At 31.8% G+C, this 25372-nt stretch overlaps 2 protein-coding genes across 2 annotated transcripts in view; both read right to left on the bottom strand.

The window, feature by feature from the left end:
* Positions 1–25372, bottom strand: part of LOC145323441 (uncharacterized) — a 383852-nt gene that overhangs the window by 133522 nt on the left and 224958 nt on the right. The gene's annotated exons all lie outside the window — the stretch shown is intronic.
* LOC145321484 (BMP-binding endothelial regulator protein-like) overlaps positions 1–25372 on the bottom strand; it is a 37653-nt gene that overhangs the window by 9755 nt on the left and 2526 nt on the right. The window contains exons 2-3 of the mRNA XM_080162905.1: positions 22881–24094; positions 22122–22217 (exon numbers count right to left, since the gene is read on the bottom strand). Of these exons, the coding sequence (XP_080019031.1) occupies positions 22122–22217; positions 22881–24094 (1310 nt within the window). The remainder of the gene's footprint in view (positions 1–22121; positions 22218–22880; positions 24095–25372) is intronic.

Raw genomic sequence — 25372 nt, 5'->3', positions numbered from 1 at the left:
AAATACATAATTGTATGTACATATTTTGTAAGTGACATCAAGCAATCTTTCCTAATAAATACATAATTGTATGTACATATTTTGTAAGTGACATCAAGCAATCTTTCCTAATCAATACATAATTGTATGTACATATTTTGTAAGTGATACCAAGCAATATTTCCTAATAAATACATACATTATATGTACATATTTTGTAAGTGATATCAAGCAATCTCTCCTAATAAATACATAATTGTATGTACATATTTTGTAAGTGACATCAAGCAATCTTTCCTAATCAATACATAATTGTATGTACATATTTTGTAAGTGACATCAAGCAATCTTTCCTAATAAATACATAATTGTATGTACATGTTTTGTAAGTGATATTAAGCAATCTTTCCTAATAAATACATAATTGTATGTACATGTTTTGTAAGTGATGTTAAGCAATCTTTCCTAACAAATACATATATTGTATGTATATGTTTTGTAAGTGATATCAAGCAATCTTTCCTAATAAATATACATAATTGTATGTACATGTTTTGTAAGTTACATCAAGCAATCTTTCCTAATAAATACATATATTGTATGTACATGTTTTGGAAGTCATCACTTACAAACTTTTCTATAATATATATATATTAGTTATTTATGTACATGTTTTGTAAGTGATATTAAGCAATCTTTCCTAATAAATATACATAATTATATGTACATGTTTTGTAAGTGATATAAAGCAATCTTTCCTAATAAATACATACATTGTATGTACATGTTTTGTAAGTGATATCAAGCAATCTTGCCTAATAAATACATAATTGTATGTACATGTTTTGTAAGTGGTATCAAGTAATCTTTCCTAATAAATACATAATTGTATGTACATGTTTTGTAAGTATTCTCTTACCAACTTTACTGTAATGTACATATATTGTATGTACATGTTTTGTAAGTGATACCAAGCAATCTTTCCTAATAAATACATAATTGTATGTACATGTTTTGTAAGTGATATCAAGCAATATTTCCTAATAAATACATAATTGTATGTACATGTTTTGTAAGTGATATCAAGCAATCTTTCCTAATAAATACATAATTGTATGTACATATTTTGTAAGTGACATCAAGCAATCTTTCCTAATAAATACATAATTGTATGTACATGTTTTGTAAGTGATATCAAGCAATCTTTCCTAATAAATACATAATTGTATGTACATGTTTTGTAAGTGATATCAAGCAATCTTTCCTAACAAATATATATATTGTATGTACATGTTTTGTAAGTGATATTAAGCAATCTTTCCTAATAAATACATAATTGTATGTACATGTTTTGTAAGCATTCTCTTACCAACTTTACTATAATGTATATATATTGTATGTACATGTTTTGTAAGTGATATCAAGCAATCTTTCCTAACAAATACATATATTGTATGTATATTGTACATGTTTTGTAAGTGATATCAAGCAATCTTTCCTAATAAATACATAATTGTATGTACATGTTTTGTAAGTGGTATCAACAATCTTTCCTAATAAATACATAATTGTATGTACATGTTTTGTAAGTGGTATCAAGCAATCTTTCCTAATAAATACATAATTGTATGTACATGTTTTGTAAGTGATATCAAGCAATCTTTCCTAATAAATACATAATTGTATGTACATGTTTTGTAAGTGATATCAAGCAATCTTTCCTAATAAATACATAATTGTATGTACATATTTTGTAAGTGACATCAAGCAATCTTTCCTAATAAATACATAATTGTATGTACATGTTTTGTAAGTGATATCAAGCAATCTTTCCTAATAAATTCATATATTGTATGTACATGTTTTGTAAGTGATATCAAGCAATCTTTCCTAATAAATACATAATTGTATGTACATGTTTTGTGAGTGATCTCTTACTAACTTTTCTATTTAGTTTATGTGTAGTATGTACATATTTCGTAAGTGATCTTTAACCATATTTTCTTAAAAGGTACAAATATTGTATGTACATCTTTTGTAAGTGATCTCTATAATTTGGGCTTTTTCATAAATTAGTTGTGTGATTACAATTTTGTATTTCTTGCCACACATACACACAAACACACACACAAACACACACAAACACACACACACACAGACTCCTTTCTTGTTAGAAATTATGTCCTCTCTATGCACTGCATACATGTACCAGGGAGGGGGGGGGGGGACATTGGGCTGTTTAAATTAAACAAGTACCTAAAGTTTTAATCTTTGATTCAAAAAGGCTATAGGTAGATACCTTTATTTAATTTTGATTGGTTGGTTCTACATTTGCAGTGTCTAGATAATTCAACCAATAATTTTAATCTACAGGAAGGGTTAATTGTTTACCATCATTGGGGATTTATATTAATTTATCGTCCATTGTCTTTTCCCTTAAGATCCTTGAAATATACACAAAGTTTTGTACAAGGTTTGGTAAATATAGTGTCTTATATCTTTGATGTAAATCCCCATTGATGATAAATAAAATGACCCCTTCTATAGAATAAAACTATTGGTTAATAAGTATGGATACTGATAGTTTGAACCAATCAATCAAGATTAAATAACAGTGCCCACAGTTTTTTCAGACTTTGGGTACCATTTTAACGTTTATTGGGGACTTCATTAACACCCTAAAGCCAACCTTTATTAATAATCTTGACTTTTGTGTGTAAGTTGTAGAATAATAAACATTGCACAAATATTAGTTGAATTTTTAGTCTGGATTTTATCAACAAAAAAAGTTTTAAACAAACTTAATTTTCTTTATGAAATATTAATTTTTAAGCTAAGAAATCCAGATTGCAAAAATATTTGCAGGAACAGAGGGACATTGGACTGTTTAATTCACTGGTACCCAAAGTTTTATAATAACGGTTTCTTATTCGTTTGCTCAACAACTTTGGGGACTTTTATGAAATTTTTATTGGCTGGTTCATTAAGTGTTTAAACGTTTCAACCTATAATTGTAATCGTCAGAAGGGATAATTTTGTATTTTATCATTGGGGATGTACATTAATGAATCAGCTATTGTCTTCAAATCTCTGATACATTTGTCAATCAAAATTAATGAATGAGTTTAATGAATTGGCTTGAGGCATTAAATAATTTTAAATTTTAAGTTAAAATCGCTTGTTAAATTAAATTTTAAAAATCTCAAAAGAATGTGATAAAATGTAAAATATTTTTGTACTTAAAACGGTCATTCATGACCATAATCAAAGAACTAAAATGACAAAAAGACACAAAAAGCATTTGAATGAAAATAAACCACCATTCCTGAAAATAATATTTTACGCTTTTTATGTGTTAAATTATAAATTGTAGGTAAATTCTAACGTTTTAACGGTGGTAGCAACGATTTTTTCAGGTCGCTTTTAGATAATTTTAGTAAATTATGTACATACGTATTTGCTTGCGTGCGGCGTATCACGAAAACTACCATAAAAAACTCAAAATTTAAATCTTTTTAACTGATTCTCTACTAAATGTTATGCCAAATTTGTATTTGTGTCTATATTTATGTATTTATATATTTGCACAAGATTAACGAAATACAAGAATAGCTATATTTATATAAGAAGCAAAAAAATGAACACTGTAATAGTGTCCGACTGATTATGACGTAACAAAAAAAAATTTGCCAATGAGAGGCCGTTATTGACCAATGGTAAAATTTGTAGTGGCCTCTCATTGGCTAATTTTTTTGTTACGTCATAATCAGTCAGACACTATTACTGTGTTCCAAAAAAATCTCTTTAAGTTCTAGAGAACCATTTTTGGCACCACATTATATTATATTAATTAGTACGATATTTCGTCTGTAGCTTTAGATCTCACTAATTACTGAACCGATTGGGTTCTTTATTTTAGAGAACCTTCATAGGTTCTAGGGTTGTTTAATGCAATTTTTATGAAAATAACTAGCCCCTTAAGGCTAGTGGCACAGTGTTAAATTCTCCGATCCGAAAAAAGATTCATAAAAAATTTTCAACCATATTAATTTTTCAGTTCGTGGTTTCTCAATAAATGGCTTCTATTATGCTAACTGTTAGAACTAATGTCGGTATACTACCATCTAGTTTACAAAAAAGATTTAATATAAACATAATTATTCTTAAATCCTTAAGTTAGGAATTTAGATAAATTTAAGCTAAAGCTACAATTGAATAAATACAATTTAAGAAATTTACCAGAGCCCCCCATAATTATGGGTTCTGGGGGAAGTCGATGGGAAATGCCTCCCCCCCCCCGTACCTCTAACCTTTCTGTTTGAAATGACCCTCTGTATATTACCCTTTATTTCCTTTGTGCTTCCTTCCCTTTGCACTAGCCAACTCCTTGTTACAAGCCAATCAGAAAACCAATCTAAGACCCCTTATGACCCCAGAATTCTTTAAGTGATCAATTGCCCCCCCCCCCTGTCCCCCCACACCCTTAGTTTATACATATAACATCCTTCCCTTTACCTCTTTTTTCTATACCCCCATCATTAAAGTTTTGGCTAGAACAAAAATCCCCCCCCCCCCTTTTCCCCTCCGAAAAAGATAAATTTCTCATTGCTTTACAACCACCCGCCACCCCTCCCCCCCAATACACCTCCTAAAATGGATAGAGTTTAACTTAAAGTCAAGAAAATAAAACATTATGATAACCCGTTTTACCCCATCCCTTATCCTCTACCCCACTTTTGCTTTCATTACAAAATTCTTCCATCCTAACTTAACAACGCTATTCAATAATGTAGCTCACCAAATTTACACATAAGGTGACGTTAACATGGGAAATACATATAATTAATTATGAAAATAATATATCCAAGTGCGTCTGTCGATAAAAAGAGAAAGACGCAATAAATCATTTAGCTCTTTATTTTTAATTTTTTAAGTTTAAAAATATTGTACTCGGCTATTCCTTGGCCGATTTAGGCTTTTAATCATATCCTGGCCGAGACAAATTTAGACCGTTGACTAATCAAAAATCGGTTCAGTTAGAGGGATACCCAACGTCTCAATTTATTGCTACCAAAAGTCTTATAACTACGTTGCAATTATATAAAAACCCGTAAATTGAGTTTAATCAAAGGAGTATACTACACATTTCAATCACGCCCCCATCCCATGATACAGCTTGGCATTAATTTGTCATCGACCCTAAAATGTTTATTACAGTAAATCTATCAACCCCCCCCCCCCCATTTAAGCCCGCCCCTTAATTGCCCCACCCTTTACTACTTCTTAACTCTACTAAACTATGTGTCTTTGTTTAAAAATAAGCCTAATAATTGGAAAAACAAATATATTGATTATCTTCGAAATCAGGGAGGGAGTGGACAATGGAATAGTTACTTTTCGCATCGTATTAAAGACAGCTTTCCGTGGATATTAAAATGAAAAATATTTTCATATTCCTTTAGATCCCGGCTTCAAGTATTTAAAAGGGTAAATTAATCATGAGAAAAAAGAAATATAAAGCTATTTATAATTATAAATGTACAATTTTATGTGCAAAGAAAAATAGAAAATGTATTGGTTGTACTTTGAAAAAAATATTTTTCAAACCACTAAGACATATTGATTGTAAACAAGTACCTTTTTGACTTACGGCAATCTAATAATACAAAGTAGCTTGATGTCTGTCTGTCTGCCCGTCCGTCCGTCCCTTAAGATCTCGGTAACCACTGAACCGATCGGATTCTACTCTTCAGGGTATATACCTATTGGTCCAATGGTGGTTTTAAGCTTTTTTTTAGGGGGGGGGGTGGGACACCCCCACCCCCCCAATATAAAACATGTAGATAAACTTTGCTTCAAAACGAGTGTTATAATTTCAAATTTTCTCTAAAAATCACTTATTATTACTTAAGTTATAATATCTTAATATAAAACAAAGCTTTGCTGTCCTCAAAGTAGGTGTTGACTTAAAATTACTTCTTTTTTGTCGACTTAATAGATCTTATAGATGTTTTCATGTCGATGACATATTTTTGTATATTATCTTTAAAATGACAATCAAGTATGTATTCAATTTAACGCTATACTTATAATGGCTTAAGTCTTGCATTGATGTAATAATAGCCCCAAGGTTTAACAGGGTATACTGCCCTTTAAATACAAGTAATTAGCTGCAATGATAATACAAAACCATCGCCACAAGCAACATTCATTTTACCAATGAACAGGGTAGTTTTCTCAAAAAAAGAGAGACAAAAAAAACAAAATTGCATTTATGATATGACATTTTACTAAGAATTAAAGTAGTAAGGTTTTTTTGTCTAAAAGATCGCTGAAATTGTTGGTCCAATGGATTATACTTTCCTGGGTAAGTTTATATATGCCTTCGGAGGGTTTTAGGCTGTTTTACTGACCTCCTACCCATTCCTTAGAGGTTAGGGGCGAAGCAACTAGTAGTCTAGGAGTCTAGAAACTACAGTATCTACGCAGTTTTACCCTTCTTATAGACATATTTGTCCTTGTTTATTTAGTTCACATCACAAAACTCAATCTTTTTTTTCAAATCTTGACTGTCTAAAAATGTATTATAATTAATCTTTATCTCTGTTAGAGTGTACTTTTTGTTCATTCATTATTTTTTAAAAAGACCAAAATGCTATTATTCAAAAAATGGTTTAGTTTATGTAACACAGGGTGGAACTGAAACGTTTCATTTTATCTTTTCTGAAAAAAAGGAATCACACCTGTGATTTAATAATGGAACGTCCGTTCGTCTATACAGGGATCTAAAGGGATAAGACAATAACCGATAAATTGATGTACATCCCCAATGCTGATACACAAAATTACCCCTTCTGTAGATATCAATAAGTGGTTGAAACGTTAGGACACTCAACTAAACAAAGTTCAATAAAAGTACCCAAGGTTGTCAAGCCAACGAATAATAAAAGGTCATTGTAAAACTTTGGGGAATAGTGTAATAAACTTTACTGTATTACAATTTATTGTTCCTTTCCTCTCAAAATATTGTTAGCACAATGTTCATGCGATTTTTTACCATGTGATTTTATTTTGTTGAAATGATAAAACACATTTTGGCCCGGCCTCTATGTATACAAATTTAGTATTCAAGTTTTATTTTTGGTAAACAAAGAATTTTCATATCTCAAGACATCGCCCTAATTTGAAATAAATTTAGATATAAAAATTCAACAATACAGTTGTGTAAGCACAAGTTTTTGGCCAAAGGAATAAAATATTTTTTGATAAACATATTTTATTATCATACTGTCATGATTAAGGTAGAACAAAGGCGTTAAACATCCATAGATATGAAATTGGCTTCAGAATTTACTAAAGAAGATTCATATAGTAATTAAGAATAAAAACTTTCGTTATCCGTTCGTTTGGTGAACTTTTTTTATACTGATTATGTTTTTTATAATTAATTGCTCCGGTATTTATTGATTTTATTTTTTTTATTTTGTGCATAAAAGGGAAAAATAACAATTAAGTTACGTTCTAAAAAGTTTAAAAAATAAATAAAAAAGCATAAACGTTAAATGGATTTAGGCATAAAAGTATTTTGATATATCCTAATTTAAGAAAACAATCTCTAAAAATTTGTTTGTTTCTTTGTAGGTTATGATCTCGCCAACAGCTCAACAAATTTAGTTCTCCTTTAAATTATAGGGAAGTTTCACGTAAATATAAGATATTTTTTAAATCTAAGTCTTGGAATGGTTTAAGGCTATCTTTTAAATATAGTGCCCCTAGATGCTAGTGCGATTTCGCTAATCCTTATGATAAAGTAATAGGATGTTTGCTTGTACCGAAGGATATCGCTTACCGCTAAACCGATATGTTTCTCCTTTTTCAGGGTAGCTTCTCATAGGTCCCGGGAAGGTTTATAACTATTTTGAAGTTTGGTTTAACCCCCCCGCAAAAAAAATAGGGTGATTGTACTTTTTAACTTTGACATTAAAACTAGGGGGGGGGGGGGGGGGGTCAAATTCAATTCATTGGCCTAGAGCCCTCTAGAGGCGCAGCTGCTAATTTCTAAATATAGTAAAATAAAAACTATTTACAAATGTACTTTTATTTCTTAAGCCACACCTGATTAATTTTATCTGCTGAAATTTGAAGCCTAAAAGATATTAATCAGGCATTGACAGCCGCGGCCGCAGAAAAATGGAGAAAATTATTTAACAAATACAATTATACTTCCACAGAAGTCTTCCCTATTTTCAACAGTTTTGAGGATTCCGCGGCTATTTTTAGGAAACTGCTTAGCCGCAGCTGAGATATGCGGCTGCAGATCCCTAAGATATTTAATATTTTGATTTCACTCTGCATTTCAGAAGATAAGAATGGGTGAAACAGAGAACTAGAATTTGGTGTTTATTAAAACCAGGGATCTAAAGGGATATGACAATGGCCAATGATGATACACAAAATTACCCTTCTGTAGATTACAATTTGTGATTGAAAAGTTTGGACACTCAATGAAGCAATTAAAATTCAATAAAAGTCCCCTTAGTTGTAAAGCCAACAAATATGAGAAAGTTCTTGTAAAACTTCGGGGACTAATGCTAGCGTAACAAATAAAATATTGAGTGAATGCCAATGGACCAAAATGACAATAATTTTCCAAGATTTATAATGTTAAATTACCAGGTTTAAGGCTATATTTGGTAAAAGTAGGTCGGCTCCTCTAGGAAAAAGTCTGTCAATTTTGTATCCCTCTTTTGTGTTTTTGTCCTAGAGGCTAGGAGCCAAGCCAGTATTGATTTAAAATAAAAACTGGAAAAGACTAAAATTTGACTGTTTTGTATAGTATACAAATTAAAAGTTCAAATGCTTTATAAATAATTTTTGTACAACAGCTAATTACAAGAAACTATTATATAATGTTTTTATCATTCATTCTAATAAATCAGCAAAAAATAATAATTCATACAATTTGGCCAAAGTAATATTTTTTTGTAGTTAGAATCAACTTAATAAAATCACATCGAGATATTCGAAGGACATCCTAGTTGAAAAGTAGCTTCGATTTTAAAAAATGGTTATGCATTTGAATTTTTTTAGCAATATGTATTTTTAGCTGATTTCCCTCAATTCTGATAGCAACACCAATAGCTTATTGTAAGATTTGTACAACGCGCTTTTGTATCTTTAAGACACCAGAAGCGAATTTGTCTAATTTCTATATAGGGGTTTAAAAAGTCTTAAGTGAATTAAAACCGGCTTATAAAAAGGTATTCCTTCGTTTCTGTATTTATCTGTATTTTTTTGTACAATAGATAATACCAATTAAATCTGTTGCAAAAGAAAAAATAATTATCAATGGAGTCTTATAGTTTCTGTACGTCTACTGTAATGCGAAAAAGCAATTACATAAAATTATTCAGTTTCTTATTCTCGCTTACAGCAGAACCGATTGAGTTCTCCATTTTAAGGAAGCTTTATATAGGTCCCGGAATGGGTTATGACTATTTTAGTTTAAATTTAAGGTTCTGAAAGTATTTTTGTGCCAACCCTCACCTTTTTCTAATACAAAGCTTCTAAGCGCTAGGCGTGTATACGCTTGGTTATCAAATTCTACAATAAATTCTGTACAGATGCTTAAAATAAGTATAGACGTTCTTGGTAGGACATCCAGTTTAAGTATTATTAAATATATATTCACATCTGGCTTCTATTTTATATCGGGGAACTAAAGGGATAAGACAATGGCCGATAAGTTGATGTATATCCCTAATGATAACACACAAAACTACCCCTTCTGTCGAATACATTTGGTGGTTGAAACGTTTAGACACACAACCAAATGAACCAAATGAACCAACCAATCAAAACCCATTAAAAGTCCCCAAGGTTCTTGAGCAAACAAATAAGAAAACGTTATTATAAAACTTTGGGGACTAGTGTAATAAACAGCCCAATGTCCCCTCCCTCCCTGTATTTTTTACAACAGGTATACAGGGAAACCATAATTAAAGATATATTTGTTTTTATCAAATCTATTAAATATAAAATAATAATCTGCTTCTGTAGTAGCTTGAACATATTATAGAGGGGCAGATAAAGATGTAGACTATTTATCGCCCATTAATGTTTCTACCCAACTTAATTAGGGTGAAAAATAATTAATAATTTAGCTATTTCTGATACAATTTCGCCTTTAGTAAACAAACAGCAACTTTCAAAGTGCTTTATTTATCAACTCATATTGTTTAAAATGTTGCTTTAATCTTTGGGTATATAATCCAACCCCCCCCCCTCCTCAAAAAATGTAAAAAATTTTTGCACCTTCAGTTTTAAATAAATTTTAAGGTCCACTTTATTGCAATTTTATCCACTCCCCACTCTATTTTTGGTTTCTTTAACAGCAGGTATAAAGGGATAAGACAATGGACGATGAACAATTCCTTACCTTAAATCTTATGTGTAAAATTATTCATTTGATATCTTTTAAAGCGTTTTTGGTAGATTTATTTAGGCGCTATTGTTCTATCCCTCCCTGGTTTCTCTGAATGAAATATTTAATTTTCATCACTACTTACCTCTCAGACACATTTTTAATGCCATCAAGTGCATTTTAGGCAGGGCTCGGCAGTCAAGCTTAAACCACCGCTTGGGCGCTTAAAAATTTACCGAGTATTCGGATTGCTATTTATTTTAAAACAGGTTTTTACATAAGTCAATCAACTGAATTTTAAAAGTTACATAATGCAATTTCTCTCGGCTTATTTATATTTTATGTATGAATGCCGAGCCCTGGGTTTAGAGCTTTCTTTTCTGGGCCTTAGTGCCCCTTCTTATCTGTACGGTGGCGTCATAAGTAGATTTAATTTTAAAAATCATCATATTAGAATCATCTTATCGATTTAAAACCCTCTGTGGATCTTTGTAACAGAAAGATATGATATAGTATCAAGCGTAGCAACTCTAAAGCCGAAAAAATGCTTGTACATTCAGTTGCTGATTTTTTTTTGCATTTTAAGTTTTGTAATTTAATTTCTTCTTGATTTTGAACTTGAAATAGGGATTCCAAGAACGAGACATGAAAGGTATTTTGTGATTTCTGCTTTTAATTGTCTACGCTTTTTTCGAGCCTGTAATTCTTGTTATAAGCGAGGCTTTTTTATAATTAAGGTTGGTCCGTCCGTCCGAAACGGTTAGTTCTATACGTTAATTTAGACATATTAGAATTGTCTTGTCGATTACAAACTGTGTATAACGAATCCTATAAAAGTTAGGTACGATTTTAAAAGCGAAGCAACTTTATAATCGTTACCACAAAGTTCATTTAAAACTTGATTTTTCATAAATTTTTTTGCAACAATTATTTATGTGATATAATTATCTTGTAATTAAGCAGTTTTGAAACAAATTTACTAAAATTTAGTTTGAACTTATATATATTTATTTTCTGCTTCATCAGTTCTGTCACTCTACACGTTTTAATGTTCTACCATTTCAGAGCTTCGCTTTTATGGATGTTGTCATCCTTGTTTGGTAACAAGTTAATGACTTGTGAAAAGTATTAAAAAAAACACGAGGTGACAGGGGCTGCAAATTTCAAAATTTACACAAAATTATGGGGCTCAAAATTTCTTAACCTTTTTGTTCCAAATTTATATTAAAACAGAGTGGTTATTAGTAGCGAAGCTACTCTATAACTAGTTTCAGTATGTATAACGTCAATTTTGTTGTCAAAATCTTTAGAAATTCAGTTTGTTTGCTGCTTTAATCTACACAGTATCTCTTTATACGCTATAACTCCCACTAACAGACTTACAGCACTATTATTTTAAAAAGCTTTTCTTTTAAATAATTGAAATAAATACAATTTTTGTCAGCTTGGTAGTACCACAAATAGACTTAACCCTACGGGGTCTTAACTTGTTGTGACCCAACACTGAATGGCTACCATTTACCCTATTTGACCTAGCCTATCCTGAAGTACACAATAATACAATTATTTTACAAAAAACTTACCCCCATCCTTTGATTTTTTATTTATATTAGATAAGGGGAGTGGAAGAGTTATTCTGTAGTCGACATTTAAGAAATTACTGTATTAAAGTTTACTGTTCTTTTTTCATTGTTGCACCACTTATGATGGACATAATTGACCTTGTTATGTCAAGATTCAGTTAATATTTGCTACCTAAATAAAAACAATGTTGAAAATTAAATATTTGGCAGGGGTGGTATTAACGTCTGTTTAAACCTTTTATTTACACCTCTCAGTCCTATTAAGATGTTTATTTTCGTGTCGATCAAAATATACTAAAATTAAGTTACTAAAAAATATTTTCAAGACAAACATTTGATAGTAGCGAAGCTACTCTATAACGAGGGAAAGTTAGTTAATATTTCCAGGTCTTTTTGTTTATTGGTGGATTTTTGAAATCATAAATTAAATCCTTATACTAAAGTAACAGGATGTTTGTCTGTGTGTCTGTGTATCTTTGTGTCTGTACCGAAGGATCTCGCTAACCGCTGAACCGATCGGGTTCTCCTTTACAGGGTAGCTTCTCATAGGTCCCGGGAAGGTTTATAACTATTTTCTTTGGGGGTGGGACACCCCCAACCCCCCAAAAAGAAAATTTTTTTGCCCCCCCCAAATTTTTTTTAACTTTTTCTTTTAAAATCTAAAATAAGAAATTGGGTTATTAAATTCGACTCTCCATTCCTCAAGTGCCCCTAGAGGCCTCTAGGGGCGTAGCCGCTAGTAACAAAATATTGTAGAATATACGTGGATATAATGACAGGGGAAAAGTTGTTGTCAATTTTGGTTTCTACATGGACATCACTTATTTGTCAGATGGTTCATCCAGTAGGAGGGGAAAGGATGGGGCAAAGTGGTTGGATGGGGGTAATCGTTTTTTAGTCAGCTACAAGTTTTAATTGATTAGAGTACGTACATATTAATATGGTGTAAGATCCAAGTAATAATAAATCCATTTGTTTTTAAGTATTGCTGCGCAAATTTTTTTTAATATAAATGTCTTAGCAAAACAAATATTAAAATGTAATTTAATCTTTAGGTCTGAGAGAAAACAATTTTGATAGTCATTGGATTAATTAAAAACTGATAAAACAAGAATAACAACATCCGAAAAATGCCCCCCCCCCCCCCACCCCAAAAAAAAGTATAAATTGCATACTTTTTCTATTAAAAACTAAAATTGAAAATTTAACGTCGACTTTATCCCCCCTTCGCTTTCCCTCAAGTACCCCTAGAGGCCTCTAGGGATCATAGCCGCTAGTGTACATATGTGCATATAAATGGTTCTATACATATGTATATGTAGAATAATAATATGTATATTAGAGAAATATGCTAGGCATCCCAAGAATTTTGGAGAAATTTTATCAACACACAGAAAAGATGCTTTTTCGTGCCAGACTTTGAACAAAAATAAAAACGATTGGAAATTAATGTTTTACTTAAAATTTGGGGCATAAGCCAATAAAAACAATATATTGTACAGAAAAAAATAAAATTTAAATCAACTGTCTAGAAACGATGAATTTAGACAGAAGGACGAACGGAAGAAAGTATGGGCATATTAAGACCCAGGCTAACATAACTGGTATTAATCTTAAGATTTTTATTAATCGTGAAAAATTGTCTGCAATACGATGTTATACATTATTTTTCCAGTCTGGCTAAGAACCGTTACTAATCAAGCGGATATTAATTTGTTTCAAATTAAGGAAAAAAAATTTCCTTATTTTTTTGTTTTTATCTGTGAATATTTTTGTGTAGATGAGTGTGTGTATTTAGGTTTAGGGAGTGGCTCAGGGCAGCCCCCAGGGATACAGGGATAAGACAATGGCAGATAAATTGATGTACATCCCCATTTACCCCCTCTGTATATTACAATTAGTGGTTGAAATGTTTGGATACTGAACTGAATGAACCAGCTTATCAAAATGAAAAGTCCCTAAAGGTGTTAGGCCATCGAATAAGAAAACTTTGGGGACGTGTGTAATAAACAGCCCATTGTCCCCTCTCTTTCTGCTCTGGACAACCTTCACGGATAAGACAATGAACGTAAAGTTATTCTTCATTCCAATACCTAGGCATAAAAATACAACATTTGGGGAAGAAATGATTGTATATTAATTAATGTTCCAATATCCTCTTTAACCATGGTAAAAAAGATCGCTTACAACCTATCTGGTCATTGTACAACACAAAATTTGTAATATTAAAAATTAAGATTAATCCATATTATAATTTAAATATAAATAGAAACTATATCATAAACCTTGGTGTTAGATAATATAAATTATATAGATTTGTACAATGCTAAGTATTACTACAAAAAAGTGCCACAATTAAATCTTGGCAACTTTTCCTTAGGTTTGTTCTAGCATTCTTTACGTGCATGCGCCACTTTTCAACATCAGAATCAGCTGATAAATATATTAATAATGTACGCAAAATAAATGCATAATTATAGATGTATAACCAAGACAAATTCCTGGCCCAAGTGGTGGGGACCTTTTTCTTCTAGTAACAAAATGGTTTCTGTTCTTTTGTAGCGACTTAGCTGTGTTTATATTTCCGACGATATTGGTTGATATTCAAATACCCAATTGTAAGTCGGCACAGGGTTGCCTTCTCTTTGGTTGAGTAACTCTATTCTTTTACTTTAATGTAGGTAAAATTAATAAATTAATGTAATAATGCCACAAATATTAATATCCATATCAAATTATATTTACAAAGCTTTGACGGTAGATTAATTTTTCGACGATTTTACTCCAATTATAGAATTTTTGAATATAAATATAAGCTGATATTTAAGAAACACAAATATATAAATGATTTAAATTTCATTATTTGTTTCTGCTATTATATATGTATTTTGACTGAATACAAAGTACAAGAATATTATTTTGTCTGTTCGTCTGTCAGAATAAAAATACTGCTGGATCAATTGATATATACTTTTCAGAGAAGCTTTCTATTGGCCCAGTTATGGCTGTAAGCTCTTTTGTATTTTATTACAATACCTCATTTCCCTCATAAGATTGTTAATTTAACAAAGACAAATGGCTAATTTTTTCATTAAAAACGATTTATAGGAATAAATTCTATATATTAAAACATATAATAAATGTCTATTATAGAGTTTAACAGTTAGGGAGTTGAATCCATTTTTATAGAAGCAGAAATATAATCTATGATTATGGTTTGGACCCTCTAAAACTGTAATCTACCTTTCCACTTTCCCCTCTCTTGGTGAAGATATCTTCAACGCCGATACGATTTTTGAAATGTAAGATTCTACTTTCCCCTCTCTTGGTGAAGATATCTTCAACGCCGATACGATTTTTGAAATGTAAGATTCCACTTTTCCCTCTCTTGGTAAAGATATCTTCAACGCCGATACGATTTTTGAAATTTAAGATTCCACTTTTGCCTCTCTTGGTGAAGATATCTTTAACAAGAGAGACAAAAGTGGAATCTTATATTTCAAAAATCGTATCGGCCTTAAAGATATCTTCACCAAGAGAGGGGAAAGTGGAAGGGTAGATTACAGTTTTAGAGGGTCCAAACCATAATCATAGATTATATTTCTGCTTCTATAAAAATGGATTCAACTCCCTAACTGTTTAAAAGAAATTTTGATTAATATGCTCAAAGGTCATGTTTTCATTCATAGAATAATTTCACGTTTACATGTCATAATCGCATTCAGGACTCTGTGCCTATTAAAACAGGGAGCCTTTGCTATATCAACAGTAAATAAGTTTTTTTAAGTATCTGACCAGGGATCTAAAGGGATTAGACAATGGCAGACAAATTATTGTACATCTCCAAATGAGTTTAAACAAAATCACCCCTTATGTAACTTGCAATCAGTAATTGAAACGTATGGACACTCTACTTAATGAAACAAACAATCAAACTTTAATCTGAGTCCCCAAAGTTGTCAAGCCAACGAAGAAGAAACCGCTATTAAAACTTTGGGGACTAGAGCAATAAGCGGTCCAATGTCCCCTCCCTCCCTGGTATCTGACAGAATGGATTAAAAATTCGTGGATATTATAACAGGGAAAAGCTTGTCGTTCCTTTAGGTTGCTACGATAGTCCACATTTACTGGTCAGTTCATTCCTCTAGTAGGAGGGGAGGGGGTGTGGTATATTTTTTTTATAATTTTATGTAAAATGTCAATGGAAGCCAATTAAATCTTTATAAAAGTCAAATAATATAAATCAACAAAATCTTGAATATTTTTTTAGTTTCTTCACTAAATTTTAATTTTCAAGAATGCTTATAAAAATCAAATAATCTTTGTTTTTGTCGCATAATACCTTTTTTTCTTGTACTAGGCAAAGCAATTCTATAATTAAGCGCATTTTTTGTGTGGGTATTTGCGTATTTTGTACATAATAACAAGTATCTTAAACGGACAAACGCAGGAGTGACAAACGTCGGAGTAGACAAACTTTAGAGTTTACATGTCGGAGTGGACACTTAACTTAACCTAACCTAACCTATTTTAAACCATCTTTTAAAAATTGCGTAAGCCCTGCGGGGGGATCATTCAATTATTCATATCTTAACCTAACCTAACCTGTATAGAAATACTTAATTAAATCAATATTTTAGACACTCCTGCGTTTGTCCACTCCAACAATTGTTTGTCCTGGAACCTCTTGAAAAAAAAAGTTATTTTGCTAAAATCTTTGACCCCTAAAGTACAAATTCTGATAAATAATGATAATTATGCTATTTTGATTATTTTATGATGATTTCAAAAAAATCAAAAATATTGCGCAACTACAACTTCCTTTTTGCCTAATGAGGGCTGAAAAAAACCTTCACAAAATTTTCAATTTAAAAATAAATTTCTTGAGTATTTATGTCTATCCGTGGCGAGAGCAAAATTAAATAAACAGGTTTGAAAAGTCGAGAAAATTATCATTTTTATCAGGGAGGAGGGGGACAATGGCAGTAAATTATATTTCTTCTCAAAGTTAGTTTATGGACTACATCTACCGATCATTAGATTAGGAAATTTTAAGTTATAATAGCTTGATTGGGTTGAACAAAGTAAAAGTGAACAAACTTTTCAACCATTAATTAAAATCTACACGAGGGAAAATTTTGTTTATCATTGTCTTATCCCTTAAAATTCCTGAATTTTTATCATTAAACATCTTTTGTCTCCTCGCCTTCAAATATTTCTATATTTATTTTTTAACATTTCAATTTTACATAAAAAAGATGATCATAGCATCCTCAAAGTACGAAAAGAGAAAAATTTTGTGAAATTAATTACTACATGAATCTTACACCAGATTATCATGTCATGGATCTAAAGTGATAAGACAATGGCAGATAAATTGATGTACATCCCTTATGATGATACACAAAATTACCACTTCTGTAGATTACAATTAGTGTTTGAAACAATTGGACACTCAAATTAATGAACTAACCGAGCAAAATTCAAGAAAAGTCCCCAAAGTTGTGATTCCAAATAATAAGAAAACTAGTGTAATAAACAGACTATGTCCCCTCCCTCTCTAAATTAAATGGATCTATTATTACTTGGATCTTACACAAGATTATCATGTTCTCTATAATAAAGTGAAACTTGCAGCTGGCTTAAATAACGATATCCCCAATCCACCCCTTTTACTCCATCCCCTCCGACGTTGCTGGATGAACGAATTTACCAATAAATGATGTCCATGTTAGCAACCTGAATTTTTTTCTCCAATCATAATACCCACGTATATCAGTAAATAACAATTTGCTTTTATTGTTATCGACAAGGAAACACATATGCTTTTATAATGACAAAATCTGTAGAAGTTCAGAAACAAAAAGCTTGAATATATGGAAGAAAAACATAAATGGATATTATGACAGGGAAAAATTTACCTTACTAACATGGAACTTGTTTATTGGCCAGTTCGTTTATCCAGTTGTAGGGGAGGGGATCGGGTAAAAGGAGTAAATGGGGGTAATCGTTGATTTAGCCCGCTGCAAGTTTCACTTTCTTAGAGAATATGAAAAATCTGGTAAAAGATCTAAGTAATAATATATCCATTCTTGAATGTTTGTTTTCTTGTAGAAGAAAAGTCAATTTTAAAATCAATTAATTCAGTTTTAAAAGGATAAAAAATCAAGGTTATTCATAATTAAGTTTTATAGCAAAAACTTTGTAAAATTATAAATACTTTTTACTCTGGAGATATTTCAAAATGTATTTAGTTTAGCATTTTTTGTCTCTCATTTAGACAGCGTCTATAAAAAATATTACTTTATTGTCATGTTATATAAAATCAGTAAATTCATAATTAAAATTAATAATTTAATTTTCTTATGCAATTTAAAAAATACAAAATTCTATATGAAAATTATACATCAATACAAAAAAGAGTAATTAAACGGTACCCAAAGTATTATTAGCACGTTTTCTGCTTCGTTGAATAAAAACTTTGGGTACTTTTTATCAAATTATGATTCCAACAAGTAGTTTCCAAAAAAACTATAATTTTAATTTAAGAATGTCATATCATATTTACTATCATTGGGGATGTAAATCAATTTATAAAGAGAGAGAGAGAGAGAGAGAGAGAGAAAGAGAAAGAGAGATAAATAGATAGAAAGAAAATATGAGAGAAAAGAAAATAAAAGAGAGAGAAAGGGAGGGAGAGATAAATTGAAAGAAAGAAAATATGAGAAAGAAAGAGAGAGACAGAGCGAGCGAGAGAGAGAGAGAGTGAGAAAGTGAGTATTATTCTGTCTTTACATGTAGTAGAGTAGAGAACCGAACAGAGAGGAGCTTTCCATAAGGAAGAACAGACAAGATCTTTTATAGATGAGCTTTGCTACTAGCAAAATTGACCCTAAATTTAGTATTCAGCATCCATTGACAGTTTAACATTTTTGCAAATCGATTAGATTTGAATCCAGAATTTAGCAAGTTTTAGGGAGCGCAGATACTCCAACAATATATGATTTGTCCGTACGTCCACTTGACGTTTAAATATTATATTAATAAATGCAGGGATCTAAAGGGGTAACCAATGGCCGATAAATGTACAACCCCAATGATGATACACAAAAATTAGTAGTTAAAACGTTTGAACACTCAACTTAATAAATCAACTAATCAAAATTCACTAAAGTCTCCAAAGTTGTTCAACCAACGGTTAAGAAAACGTTATTATAAAACTTATAAGGGACTAGTGTAATAAATAGCCTATTGTCCCTTCTCTCTCTGAAAATAGTTATTTCTTGCATCGTATTATAAACGGCTTTCCGCGGATATAAAATGTACAATTATAAGATTAAAACCAGTTTTTTAGTCCCGAGATGCTGAAGGCACGGACTAAAAAACTGCTTTTAATCTTATGATTGTACATTTTTATATTCGTAGAAAACTGGATATAATACGATGCTAGACATAGTTTTTTCGTATGGATGAGAACCGGTTCATATCCACCGGATTCGAATGAATACGAGAAAATATCTATATCTTGCTTTGTTAGGGATTGATTGATAAAAGATAAAAATTAAATTAAACATAAAAACCCATTCCTAAGGATGATTATATCCTTGTTTTTTTTTGCAAATTAAAATGTGGAAGGTGTTTTTCTTCCTTCTTTTCAAATAGTCTGTATGTGTGTCTGTCTGTGATTAGTCTGTTTTTTTTGTCTGTTTGTTGGTATGTGTGTCTATATTTTGTATATGTGTTTGTCTGTTTTTATGTCTGTGTATGTGTGAACAGGGAGGGAGGGGACATTGGGCTGATTATTACACTAGTCCCCAAAGTCTTTTTTTTGATTTGTTGGTTCATTTTGATGAGTGTCAAAATGTTTCAACTACTAATTGTAATCTACTGAAGGGGTAATTCTATGTATCATCATTGGGGATGTACATCATTTTATCGGCAATTGTCTTGTCCCTTTAGATCCCTGGTATGTGTGTGTGTGTGTGTGTGTGTGTGTGTGTGTGTGAGTGTGTGTGGTTGAGTCTGGGCCTTTTTTTAATGTGGTGGTATAAAGTTGCATTCACACACCTTGATTCAAATATTTTAAATTCCAACCAGCCAGGGAGATAAAGGGATAAGATAATGACCGAAAAAATTGATGTACATCCCCAATGATGATACACAAAAGTCCCCAAAGTTATAAAGCTAACAAATAAGAAAACGTTATTATAAAACTTTAGGGACTAGTGTAGTAAACAGACTAATGTCCACTCCCTCCCTGCCAACCCCCAACTCTCTCGGCCCAAAAAATCGTGCCTCTTTTCTCCATCTAAATATACCTTATCTTTACCCAAAGATTTCTTACAAAAATGCAGAAAAAATGCTTACAGCATTATCAATAAAGGTGGATAATTCATTTACTTGACCTTTTTTAAAAAGAAATTTTAATGTTTAAAAAGAAATTTTAAAGTTCAATATTTTATTTTAATTGTCATCAAAAAAGAAAATAGTACAAAATTTTAAGAAGATTGCTAGTTTTGATATGCAGAAAATTGAAGGCAAATAAGTTTTTTATCCAGTAAAATTTCTAGGGGAAGGAAGACCTTACCATCTTACACTTAACAATCTTGGAGACTTTAATTGCATTTTGATTGGCTGGTACATTTAGTAAAGTGTCCACACGTTTCAACAACTAATTATAATCTATAGTATGGGTAATTTAGTTTATCATCATTGGGGATGTACATCAATTTATCGACCATTATCTTATCCCTTTAGATCCCTATTACTTATAAATATATACATCGACATTTTTATTTTGAACATAAATAAATAAAGACACTCAGCTGTATAAAGATCAATACTATACAATTATATATCTTGCCTATTTTCCAAGGTATTTTTAGTAATAATACTGTTACTCGTAGATTTAATTTCTAAGATTCTTTAATATAACAAAATAAATGTTTTTTTTGTATTCTTATAAGTTGAGCATTTCTATCCAAAGAGGGAGGGAACATTGGACTCTTAATTACACTAGTGCCCAAAGTTTTATAATAACGTTTTCTTATTCGTTGTGTTATCAACTTTGGGTACTATCATTCAATTTTGATTGGTTGGTTCATTTAGTTGAGTATCTAAACATTTCAACAGCGTATTGTAATCTATAGATAGAGGAATTTGTGTATTATCATTGGGGATTTACATCAATTTATCGGCCATTGTCTAATCCCTTTAGATCCCTGGAAACATCTTATATAAAGCGCGAAGTTTCATGACAGACAATAACTGTAGAGAAGTTGCGCTTTCTAAAACTGTACAGACATTTCATTGATTGTGTCCAGCCCTTTTCAAACAGGGATCTAAAGGGATAAGACAATGACCGATAAATAGTTGTATATCACCAATGATAATGCAAAAATTACTCCTTCTGTAGATTAAAATCAGGGGTTGAAACGGTGGAGACTCAACTTGATGAACAAACCAATACAAATTTAATAGAAAGTCACCAAATTTGTTAAGCTATCGAATAAGAAAACATTACTACAAAACTTTGAGGACTAGTATAATAAACAGCCCATTGTCCCCTCTCTTTCTCTCTCTGGTTTTCAAGTCTTGCTTCAACATAAATTCAATTAAGGACAAAATTGCCATGTCATTGCGGGCTTTTTTTTCACGGATTTTTATATTATCTATAGAAAGGATACAGTGATTGGTTAATAGATGTTAAATCAATCTTTGCTTTCATATTATGTCTCAAATTCTACCATAAATAATGCTTATTTGTCGGTGATTTCACTTTAATCTAATTTATAAACCACCGAACCCGTCACCATTATTCTTAATTTTAGAGAGAAAATGACAAGAGAATCAATGACACTTACCTACCTTAATAAAACCTAAAATAAGCATAGAAAATACGATTTTTATTATACTGCCATACAGTCGATATAAACCATTAAAATTGTATGTTTATTTTTCACATTACTATGATATTTAAACTAGACTACGATATCAAATAAAATAAATTAATATCCGTTTTACAAACAATTTTTCTCAAATACTAAAATAAATTTCATAAAATTAATACCAATTTTTTATTTTAATATCCGCGGATAGCTGTCTTTTATACGACGCAATAAATAACAATAACTTACCTTCAATATGTCTGAGAATAATCCTATAACCGTCTTTCATAACAGACATAACTCCAAGCTTGATGTATGGAAGAACTACGCGCTTTCCATCAATCTGTTTCAGGTTGCAATTTAAAATTTTTATCTTTTTTTATTTTTGGATCTACTCTATAACATCTACGTTAGTCTGTCTGTTTGTCTGTTAATTCAAGTTTGTTAAAAAGAAATAACATCTTTGTTTTTTGATATTTTAAAGTTAGTATGTTTTTCAACCTATTTTTAAAAGTCTCTATTCTGAGACATGAAGATATATTTCAATTTTAGCAATTATTTTCATTTCAATTTGTCTCTTGTAGAAGTGAATCAAGCAATATTAGCTTGGTCATCTTAAAAGAATAACAATTAAGTCAAAACATACTAATGAATTAAAATATGATTTATCAACAATACCTGCAATGTTTGTAATAATACAGGGAGGGAGGGGACATTATTACACTGGTCCCCAAAGTTTTATAATTAAGTTTTCATATTCTTTGAATAACATCTTTGGGGAATTAAATTAAATTTTTATAGGAAGGTTTATTTAGTTGAGTGCCCAAACGTTTCAACCATTAATTGTAATCTAAAGAATCGGTCATTGCTTTATCACTTTAGATCCCTAGAAAAAAAGGCTAACTAGTCTTAAAATTTACTTTTCAAAATTTATAAATAACTCCTAAAAAGATAATTCTAAATTCTATTATAATACTTCTAAAGGAAAAAAAAATTGTAACCATTCCTTGACTCTCATTCGTTGCAGGAGAGAAACCTTGGTGCCCGCCAGTCTGACCGTCACTGTCCGCAGCCAGGAGAAGGCCATCGTGTCCCGCGCATCATTTGTTATGCGGATAGAAAAATTTGAATTATTTGGCCCGGCTTCCGAGCAATCTTGGGTTAATAAGTACTTGCATGAACCTTGGAAGTTATAGATTTTTCCATCAAATGTTTTATAGTGCGGATCGCCGAAAACTGTGCATACGCCGTCAGTTTCTGGTACCGGCGACTGCAGGGCGGCAGCATGCTGGTTTCCACGAATGTGAGATGGTTGCTGGCGCCTACAGGCGGGACAACACTCGCCGCCGGCGGTTGGTGGAACTGCGACCGTACCCGGCGGACAATCGGGGCATTGGGTGCGCGAGCATTCCACTACTCCATGACGGCACCTACATGTCTTACAGTCTTTGGTCGACCAGGTTGAATCGTGGGGGTGGGATTCCCCCTCCAGGGTGCAGGATAGCGGGGTGTGGGCGGGTGCACATCCCTCGCGGGAGCAGACAGGTGTAAGGTCAGCTGTACATGTGCATTTTGTGCAGGTATCCGCGTCCCAGGTTTCTTGAGCATAGTACAGACGATTCTGGAACAGACACTTGTCCTGCTGGCGACTGTAGTCAGGTCGGGCGCGTGGGCACCGTGGACAACAATGACCACGGGGCGTGTACTGAATTTGGGCAAGGCAAGGCAGTACTGGGCAAGTCATACGCTGGCACGTCAGACGGCCCTTGCTGCACTGGCAGCTCCGGCAGGGGTCTGCAGGATCAGGCAGCTGTTCCCCATCCTTGAGTGAGTATCCGTGAAGATAGCACTGGTTGTTACAGGACGGGCAGCATTGTCCCGGTTCTGGTGGCAACTCTCTACCTGGACAACCCGCGTCACATTCAACCTTATCCTGTGTCAGCACTCCACTGTGACAGGTAAACTGGACACAGGGATTATCCGCCGCATGCCACGTGGCCCCTGACTCAATAACTGTTCCGTTAGCCACGCGGCAGCCCTTGCACCGCTGGCAGCATTGGCCTTCAGCCTTCTCCTCCAGCGTGCCGCATCCAACTGTTCTGGGACAATTCTTGCGCTTGTCCTCGCACTGGACAATGTTGTTTGTACATCTGCAGGTGTAGCAGGGGTTGTTGGTGGTTATACCTGGAACCTGAACCAGTTCTCCCTCTCCCCCTGTACATCTAGTAACGCAGAAAATGTCAACTTTCCAAACTTAATTTAACAATTTACCCAAAGAGGTGAGATAAATTTTATTTTCGGTTCAATAAAGAGCTTTATTCAAGTATGGCTTTAAAACCGATTAATATCTGAGGTATTAAAACTGGTTCTCAACATCATATTACATACAATTTTCAACGAATATCAAAATAAAAATCATAAACTAATTACAGATTTGTTAGCCTGGGGCCAACAAAACTGGCTTTAAACTGAAAATTTTTCATTTAAAATCCGCGGAAAGCTGTCTATAATACGATGCATTAAATAACTATTATATTTTGTTTGAGAGGGCAACTAACGAAATTACATTTATCTATGTAAAGTTTTCTAGAAATTGTTAATTTTTCATAATATATTTGAGCCTAATGTTTTCTAAACTATGGGCGCCTGTAGGGTTTTAATTAAATAAATACATGGAATTCAAGTAAACATTTAAACATTTTGCCAACACGAAACCTCGAACATTTGGTGTAAAAAATAAGAAAAAATCGTAGATTTTTCATATTTTCGAATAATCGATGTTTGAATTATTGGATATAGTCCCTTTTATGACAATGCCTCTTAAGGGGCGTTTTTTCGTGTTTTCATAGTAGCTTTTCTCCTATTTCTAGCTACTTATCAAAAGCTACTTTAAAAATTTAAAGGGAATAAACCCAAATTATTTTCAACGATCTATTTATGGCTGTTAAAAGGTCTTCATATCCTTAGTATAGAGTAGCTTCACTACTTAAGATAACTGTTAAAAGTGTTAATTGATTTATCGTGTTCTAAAAGTACATTAAAACTTTTGTTTTAACTTTTATGTCCTTCAAATTCTTTCTTTATATAGAATTATTCCATATTAAAAACAAATGTTTCAAATAAAATTAACAATTTTGATTTTAAAAAGCCAACAAGGACACACTTCTACTAAAAACTAAGAAATTAATCATTTTTACAAACAAGTTAATTCTAGAAAATTCTCGAAAATTAATGATTCTCTTTCTGTTTTGGGTTATTTATGGTATAATTGTAAAAATGGTGTTGAAAAATCATGGTATAATAACGGAATAAAAAAATGTGCCCATATGATATAATTTAAAGAAGTTGTATCAACTTTTTTTTTTATAGCTAGCCGGTTCTTTTAGTAAGTAGTAGATGTAAAATTTTTCATAGAATTCAAATATGCAATCGGTTTTTTTGTAGACCTCTTATTTTTTAAGTAATTTAAGTTTTTTAAAAAAATAATTAAGTCGGTTTTA

Source organism: Acartia tonsa, chromosome 6, assembly GCF_053477335.1.
Source record: "Acartia tonsa isolate MP-2025a chromosome 6, ASM5347733v1, whole genome shotgun sequence".
NCBI lineage: Eukaryota > Metazoa > Arthropoda > Copepoda > Calanoida > Acartiidae > Acartia > Acartia tonsa.
This window is presented reverse-complemented; position numbering and strand designations above follow the sequence as displayed.